Here is a 9,557-nt window from a genome sequence, read left to right on the forward strand (position 1 = left end):
CAATTGTAGTTAATAACCCGGATTTACCTGCAGTATAGTGTATGTGCCCGCTTTGGTTTGTTTATAATCTATAATCCTGCCATTACGGATTTATATGCTTCATTGCTCAGTTCCTTCAGTATGGAGCACCAATGGCCTGAGACCTCTTACTGTACAATCATCAAAGTTCTGCTTTCTCCTATAGATGGCGCTCTGCATATTAATTTACTGTCATGTTTTAGACCAAAACAGGGACCACGTATGAAGTGTATATGGTCTTTGTGCACTCTCCAGGTTCTGCACACAGAGAGTTGCAGTTTTACAACACCTGGAGAGTCAGAGGTTAAAGAACGAAGGCCACTGATATAAATGGAGGTAGAAGACATGTTATAAAAAGCAGCATCTGATAATGTATAACTGTGCCGAATCGGAGGTCGCTACAGCACATACAGCCACAGACAAGCTGGTGCCACAATCGGTTCTGTTGCAGACATGAAGGCTGATGGATTCATTAGAGGCGTGGGATCGCTTTGCATTCATACAGCTTTATGATCCTTTCAGCTTCCTGTACTCCGGTCATGTAGGCTCCATGTGTAGTTGTGTAGAAGTTGGGGTGCGTAGCCTCTCCTGCAAAAAGCACCTGCAAAGGCTACAGACAAGAAAAACAAGTATGAGCTTGAATGGTCACCATTGGCAGATACATAGCTTAGTGTCACCAGAAGCAAATGGTGTTTTCCCCTTTTGAATTTGTGTCGAGACATTTCTGTTATTGTCAGTATGCAAATTAAGTACAAGGGTGTCTCCACTGCTCCAGAGAGTTCATTTGCATATTTACAAAAAAACAGAGATATCGCAGCAATAGAGGCAGCGAATTACAAGGGGAATACCGCACTTGATTTAGGTGACCCTATCCCATCTATCTGCAGGGTGACACTCCCTTTAAAGGAAAGTTCTGCAATTTCCTAATATATACATATATATATTCTTGTACATATGGGCAGTATTATAGTAGTTATATTCTTGTACACAGGAGCAGTATTATAGTAGTTATATTCTTGTACACAGGAGCAGTATTATAGTAGTTATATTCTTGTACATAGGAGGTAGTATTATAGTAGTTATATTCTTGTACATAGGAGTAGTATTATAGTAGTTATATTCTTGTACATAGGAGTAGTATTATAGTAGTTATATTCTTGTACATAGGGGCAGTATTATAGTAGTTATATTCTTGTACATAGGAGTAGTATTATAGTAGTTATATTCTTGTACATAGGAGGTAGTATTATAGTAGTTATATTCTTGTACATAGGAGTAGTATTATAGTAGTTATATTCTTGTACATAGGAGTAGTATTATAGTAGTTATATTCTTGTACATAGGGGCAGTATTATAGTAGTTATATTCTTGTACATAGGAGTAGTATTATAGTAGTTATATTCTTGTACATAGGAGGTAGTATTATAGTAGTTATATTCTTGTACATAGGGGCAGTATTATAGTAGTTATATTCTTGTACATAGGAGTAGTATTATAGTAGTTATATTCTTGTACACAGGAGCAGTATTATAGTAGTTATATTCTTGTACATAGGAGTAGTATTATAGTAGTTATATTCTTGTACATAGGAGGTAGTATTATAGTAGTTATATTCTTGTACATAGGAGTAGTATTATAGTAGTTATATTCTTGTACATAGGGGCAGTATTATAGTAGTTATATTCTTGTACATAGGAGTAGTATTATAGTAGTTATATTCTTGTACATAGGAGGTAGTATTATAGTAGTTATATTCTTGTACATAGGGGCAGTATTATAGTAGTTATATTCTTGTACATAGGAGCAGTATTATAGTAGTTATATTCTTGTACATAGGAGTAGTATTATAGTAGTTATATTCTTGTACATAGGAGCAGTATTATAGTAGTTATATTCTTGTACATAGGAGTAGTATTATAGTAGTTATATTCTTGTACATAGGAGGTAGTATTATAGTAGTTATATTCTTGTACATAGGAGGTAGTATTACAGTAGTTATATTCTTGTACATAGGGGCAGTATTATAGTAGTTATATTCTTGTACATAGGAGGTAGTATTATAGTAGTTATATTCTTGTACATAGGGGCAGTATTATAGTAGTTATATTCTTGTACATAGGGTGTAGTATTATAGTAGTTATATTCTTGTACATAGGGGCAGTATTATAGTAGTTATATTCTTGTACATTGGAGGTAGTATTATAGTAGTTACATTCTTGTACATAGGGGCAGTATTATAGTAGTTATATTCTTGTACATAGGAGCAGTATTATAGTAGTTATATTCTTGTACATAGGAGGTAGTATTATAGTAGTTATATTCTTGTACATAGGAGCAGTATTATAGTAGTTATATTCTTGTACATAGGGTGTAGTATTATAGTAGTTATATTCTTGTACATAGGGGCAGTATTATAGTAGTTATATTCTTGTACATTGGAGGTAGTATTATAGTAGTTACATTCTTGTACATAGGGGCAGTATTATAGTAGTTATATTCTTGTACATAGGAGCAGTATTATAGTAGTTATATTCTTGTACATAGGAGGTAGTATTATAGTAGTTATATTCTTGTACATAGGAGCAGTATTATAGTAGTTATATTCTTGTACATAGGAGTAGTGTTATAGTAGTTATATTCTTGTACATAGGAGGCAGGATTATTATAGTAGTTATATTCTTGTACATAGGAGGTAGTATTATAGTAGTTATATTCGTGTACATAGGAGTAGTATTATAGTAGTTATATTATTGTACATAGGAGCAGTATTATAGTAGTTATATTCTTGTACATAGGAGGTAGTATTATAGTAGTTATATTCTTGTACATAGGAGTAGTATTATAGTAGTTATATTCTTGTACAAAGGGGGGCATAATATACACTAATATAGGATTGGTGCCATGCAGTACTATTAGTTCGTACCCGTAGGGCCTTCCTTTGATACGTGGATGGCAGGGGCTCCGCTAGGGCCATTTGTTCCTTCACAGCATCCACCCCCACTGGCACATTGGTGTAAGACCCGCGTATATAGGGGTTATTATGCCATGTAGATCGCAGCACTCCTCGCAGTTCTGTCACGGGCCAGCCTGTAAATTTCTTCAGTACTCTGAGAAGAAAAACAAAATGAATTGAGGAAAGTTAAGTAACGTCTGGATGTGATCTACATGAAATACAGCCTTAATGATTCAGCAAGTGCTAAGATGGAAATTCTGTGAATTACTTACTGGAGAGGCGGCTAATTCAATGGCTGAGGGGCTATTAATAGTCTCATGGCAGTGATTCCCTCACTCAGCTCCCCAGATAGCAGCTGGAAACATTTATAATAGCCGCTCCGAGGCAAGAGACTGGATCCGCGATAAAACCTGCGGCTTCCAGCTAAGTGCCTAAGAGACAGGCAAGACAAATCAGGTGGAAGGCAGGAATCATCAGAAGGATCCGGGAAGAGCGGGGTGTTTTCTTCTAAGTGGTGTCGTTCTGAAGTCCAGAAATTGTTCGAAAATGATGAGCTCTCTTAAAGGGGCATCAGGGCACACTTCAGTGGAGTATCTGTAGTGTCCTGTTATCAGGCTGGGGGTTGTAATGCTCTTCAATGGGAAAACTTCCTGCTCTCAGGACCTCCATGTAATGTACGGATCTACCGACCGAAATATAAGCTGCAAACCTGCCATTTTCATTCACCCGACGGACCCCTTTATAGTCATTGGGATCCCCAGGCCCGGTTCATGTCTGCTACTTTTGTGGCCTATACTTTCATTCTTCTTCTCCTCCTCCAACAAATCATAACAGACTGATCTTCAATTGATGATTTATCGAAAGGGTCCTGGAAAAACTATTGTTACGGGTTCTAATAATTCAGTCGCTGCTCTACTAAACTTGTTAGTCTTGGAAAATAGATGCAAATGAACCTGCACTCGGCACGACAGCTGAAAATTTACAAGATTATTAGATTGTCCAAGCCACAGGTTATGAATGTGGATTAGTAAAGGGGAATTGTGGAATTATAATATGGCCTGTGCGGCCTCGTTTCTGCTAAGCAAACACAGCACCCTACATTATATAGTGTAGAGATCCCAAACAGGAGGCCCCTGAGGCCGTTGTCTGCGTCCAATGGTCTTCTGCCCGAGAAAAGAAGCCCCTTCCTGATTCCATGGGGCGAGGCAGCGCGAGTGCTGATATTTACCTCTCCACCCCCCACGCCTCCCGCTCTGTTGTCCTGCACCAGGTGCATTTCTGTGAAGTGCGTGCACCCGGGAGCAGTGAGGCAAGTACTAGATGGGGACCACATTAAACTGCTGAGGGGACATTGAACAATATATAGGGGTCACTGCTGGGCAGACATTAAACTGTGCGGGACCAGCCCTGGGAACCCCCTTCATAAGACAAAGTAAAAAGAGCTAAGGGCGACTTCCACTATGATGGACCCATCCGAGTCCTACACGGTCATATGAATGGGACACTCATAGTTCTATGATACTCTTTTAACCGTACAGTTTAGACCTGGTTTCTCACCTGACACACACCTCCCCCACTTCACTTTCAGGGAGGGTCTCCATATGCTCCGCAGCCAATCCAGTGATCCAACCGCACAGTGTACTTCTATGCATTGGAACACAGTCGAATCCTCCAATCTTCTTGAACCACTCTGAACGCCATGATTGTTGTTTGCACCCCTCAGAATAACCATTTGGGGTCTCGGGGCCCTGGTCCCATACCAACTGTATTCCAGCACAGTCATCCGGCCAAAAGGGCTTTGAGAACTCTAAGAAGATCTTGGCCACTGTGCCAAATCCCAGTCTCTGGATGGCCTCCATTTTTCCCTTTGGCAGGGGAGGGTCAAATAAAGTGGTAGCCCGCTCCTTCATGCAACCAAGAGACACGGTGACAATGGCATGATCGGCTGGAAACTGCTCGCCATCCTCACAAACTACGTTGACCGCATGTCTAGATTCCTTTGAATCAGATGATGCAGATCCTTCCCATTGGACACATCGGACTGGCTTATGGCAACGAAGAGCATTAGGCGGCAGCTGGTCTATCAGGATGTCTAGTAGAGCTTGGTAGCCCTTACTGCCCAAAGAGTTGAAAAAAGGTCCTTCAAGAGCGGTGTACAAGCCTAGCTGGCTCAACGAGAATTCATACATGGAGTTACAAGCCTCGTCGACGCACTCCGCTCGCTTACACCACTCATAAATACCTTCCGAACCATCGGCCTTTGAAAGGTTGGCCAAGGCATATTCACGGTCGAGATACTCCCCGACGGACCAGGACTCACATTCTGGTTTATAGTCTTGCTGGTTGATTTGAGACATCAACCTACCAAAAAAGCAGGTTACCTCTTCCACCTGATTTGGGGGCAGTAGCTTTCCTTGCTCAGTAAAGAAGTAATCCTGGGCGGTTACGGATATTGGTTGGCAAGACACCATAGTGAACTCATCATCTGCCAGTAGTCCTCGCTCCTTGGCCATTTGGTAGAGTGGATTGTCGTTCTGGCCATGGATCCAGGTAGCGCCTAGCTCCAATGCAGCAGTTCCAAAAGGTTTATACGTCCAAACTCTTCCACCTGCCCGATCTAAAGCTTCCAGGATGACGAGATTCTTCACTCCATGTTTCACCAAGGTGGTGGCAGCACCAAGCCCTGCAAAGCCGGCACCAATGATAACCACTCTGGGTTGGTGGTTACTGTGCGAGTCCATGGAGGTGAGGATCTTCAGGGGGACCTAATGCAATAAATGTCACAATAAGTTATCTCTACTATAATCATAGAACATCAAAATAGGGTCAAAACCATACAGTATGAGAAGGTTATAGTAATGGGCAAAGCCTATACAAAGTGCTGTCTAGTCAATGACCAGAGGGGGCAGCACCGCACACATGCACACAAAGCAAACCATGGCGGAGGAACCAATAACAGGTATCATGCACTGCACATTATACCTGTAGACTAGGACTAAACAGGGACTTAGGCCTAGACTCCTGTCACCTGACCAAATGTGAGTGAATTAAGTCACATTTTAACCCAGAGAGTGCTGCAACTATGGCTTCTAGATGCAAAAAGATTACCATAATTGCTGCGGGATTTCTTTCCAACTACAATTTGCAAGCGCCACATCCTCAGGGTCGCAATACGACTATGTTCACATTCAAAGTTGCTGGGCTGTGACACCATACTACCTGAGCTACGATATTACACTGTAGTCTATCATAGTGCATGCTGGGAGTTGTAGTCTTGGTTTCTATAGCATTATAACATGCCCATGTAATGTAACACAGAAATGAGCAAACTGCAAAGATTACGGATAAAGTGCGGCCTACGATCCTGCAGTGTGACGGAACTGGAATAAGCAGAATCTTGAATGCTGCTCTGGAGGTAACTTGAGTAGAATGTGTTCAGTAAAATACAAGGTTATCTATGATTACATAAAGGCGTGAATTCTACTCAGAAATGGTGTTATTCTATTATTACAGGGCCTCTACTCACCAAATAGAATCTGAGAATCCCGAGGGCCTGGACAAACACCCACGATGAGGATTCAGAAGCGAGCGGCGGCCTGTAGGGTCCTGGTCCGTGTGACACAACTCACTGCCGGATCCCAACCAGTCAGGATCTTGCTATAGTGACTGTAGGTTGAACGCACTTCATCCACAAGATCCATGAACCTTTGCCCCGCTCAGTCCAATGAAGTCACAGTCAGTAAAGGCAGAAAATGCAAAGTAAATCTCCATATTCCTCCTGGTGCATCCTGCACAGTCATCCAGAGACCTTTGATCAATGGCATGAAAAAAAATCCAGGTAAATAACGTGCGAGGTCGCTAAATGTAGCCAACCCTGCAATAAGTGGATTATGATATAGAAGATCTGACCAGACAGATACTGAATAACAAGGAGCCTCAATCTGATCCTTACAGTTACTTTGTAGTGTGTCCCTTTAAGAGTCAGTATCCAGGGATCAATAGTTTACACATTGGGGGCGCATTTTGGTAATCTATTGGAGATGGCGTCCATGAAAGCCAATAGACAGGGGTGTCGCTATAGGTGGTCGTAGTACCTTTATCTGGTGCATGAGGGCGCTCACAGGTAGTATAATGAATGGTGTTAAAGATCTTGTACGGGGGCCCAGAAGCCTCAACTTAAAGGGGTTTTTCCAAGTTTAATAATCAACTGAAGATTGGGCAGGGGCTGCTACAACCAGATCCTCGCCGATCAGATGTTTAAGGGAAGTCGGTGGGAGACGGACCTTGGGGCATATCTTGGGCATTCGGTACCCACCAGCCAGTCTGATTTGGCCAGGGTATATACTGTAGATTCAGGACAAGGGCAGAAAAGGGAATTCTTGCCCCTACATAGGAAACCACAACTAGGAGAACAGCGCAAGGGCATCAGCAACCCCTGCACTGAAAATGGTACAAAATGTACCACACCCAGCTTTCCCAGGATTGGATCACTCAAGCATTATATCAATGTGATCAGTGAGGGCAATTGGTGTGGGTCTGAAACTTGAGACCCCCCCTATCCACAGTTTGAAAGGTCCATGTACCTTGACAGCACTATCCTCCCTGTCCTAATGATGTCACTTTCATTGGTCACCTGGTACAGCTGCAACTCAGTCCCATTCAAGTGAATGGGGCTGAACTGCAACGCCAAGCACAACCCCTATGATACAAATGGCACTGTGCTTGGGATTCAGTGAAGAGGCTGCAGCACTCACTTTATCATTGAGAGTCCCAGAAATTTACTTGCAATGCAGCAGAGTTGCAATACCAGATACAACCACTTGACAACTGTGGTGCTGCTCCAGGACCAATTCACGCCCCGCTTTCTCTTTGTGCCGGTTTTTTCCCTCGACTGAGCTGAATTTATGGCACCAGGTTAATATCTAATACAAGGTCAATGTCTCACCTGCCTGGATCGGTATTTTGCCCCATCAGCAGACATTACCAGAATGAGATTAGAAATAGAACATTTCACAAACACTCTCACAGTCTCGCAACTTCCGGGATTTCACCCAACTTGACCCCTTTTTAGAAAATTAGGTCTATTCCAAGATGCCTCAAATGGCGTTCCCACAATTCCTTGCACTGCATCTATCTGAATAGGACCTAAACTTTGTCCAGCCTGATCTCCTTGATGCATGAAAGCAATGCAAGTACTACCGTAAGGACTGACACAGTGGAAAGCTTGTTGAACTCCTGTAGGCTGCTATTAATGGTTTGGCAGGCGGCATCCATTACCCATGCAAGGAGGGCAAATAGAGAGTTGTCGTGGGTGGCAGTCATTGACCGAAATCGTAATTTCCTTAGTAAGCAACTTTCTCAATACTAGATCTGGCCAAAACTTGGATCACAAAAGGGATCCCTCCACCCCCACACCATGGGCCAGACATCTTGGCATCAAGTCAATTGAAAGACCCCATAGGGAGCCTTTCAGGGCTTGGAGTAGTTAACTATAAAAGCCAAGAGCCACAATGAGGGAGATAAAGAGCCCAGTGTGAGCCCTCTTGTGCCAGACACATGAACAATTGTGGGGCCGGGATATAAATCTTCCAACAAAGACCCTCCAGACACACAAAAAATCTAACTAGGGGTCTAGTTAATAAATGATGAGATATTCAGACACTTGTCTCCTTCCCTCCATATAGAGAGCACACCCTTGGCTAAGCAGTAGCCATAAATTAAATTGTCTTGCAATACTACAAACAACCTGTGAACTGGTGTGGCACTGGAGGACACCAACTATATGTTTTTTCTAATCCTGGAAATCCCTTTAAGGACCGGAGCACCACATAATGTATATGCGTATATAACGTATATAAAAAATTGCGGCGTTTTATAGTCAAGGCAAACCCAAAAACCCATTCTCCATCCGCAATAGAACTTGAGGGAAGTAAGTATAGAAGCCCTCCCTGGAGGACCCCTTTAATTATACTATATATCACTGTGCTGACTGAATGAAAGGGGGCGCTCTCTTACACCAATGTGTCTGGCACAGTGAAGGGGTCACTACTGGATCCTGGGGGTGGGGCGCCAACCAATAATGATTAAGACATCCACGGATATTCCTTTAAGATTTGATGACTGTGTCTCTGGTGAACTGATGTAACTAGGTCTTCTCTGTAACATCCTCAGCCTGCAGACAATACATCCACTTAGCACATTCATTGTCTCTATCAGTAGAGACCCCGGGTGGGGGTTGGGGGATCCCTTTTGTCTCCCAGCTTTATAAACAAAAGCTTTGCAAAACTGGGTTATTTCAATTCCAATACCATAATCCCATTGTACACCGAATTAACCCCATCCCTGCAAAATTTGGTTCCCTGGAGACAAAAATAACAATGGGATTAGTTAAATGGGACAGGTCAAGTGTATGGATGAGAGCCCTTAGGGGCCCCACCTGTCACTAAGGTGGTAACTACGGCTCCGTGCGGGGGCCCCCCTATATACAAGATGGACTTAGCATGTACATGTAATAGATACAAACCTGCCGGGAACGGGCTGTCAACAATGTAGGCTGCACACCTGGAAATACAAATGGGAAGTCCAA

At 42.6% G+C, this 9,557-nt stretch overlaps 1 protein-coding gene across 1 annotated transcript; it reads right to left on the minus strand.

Moving 5' to 3' along the window:
• On the minus strand, positions 1 to 6,571 carry LOC142217433 (peroxisomal N(1)-acetyl-spermine/spermidine oxidase-like). Its single transcript, XM_075285678.1, has 4 exons — positions 6,498 to 6,571; positions 4,529 to 5,736; positions 2,942 to 3,125; positions 1 to 628 (listed from the first exon to the last, which is right to left on the minus strand). Exons 2-4 carry the CDS (start codon positions 5,710 to 5,712, stop codon positions 491 to 493), a joined length of 1,506 nt encoding a protein of 501 aa, XP_075141779.1. The 5' UTR covers positions 5,713 to 5,736; positions 6,498 to 6,571; the 3' UTR covers positions 1 to 490.
• Positions 6,572 to 9,557: the final 2,986 nt, after the last annotated feature.

This window comes from Leptodactylus fuscus, chromosome 8, assembly GCF_031893055.1.
Source record: "Leptodactylus fuscus isolate aLepFus1 chromosome 8, aLepFus1.hap2, whole genome shotgun sequence".
In the NCBI taxonomy this organism is placed as follows: domain Eukaryota; kingdom Metazoa; phylum Chordata; class Amphibia; order Anura; family Leptodactylidae; genus Leptodactylus; species Leptodactylus fuscus.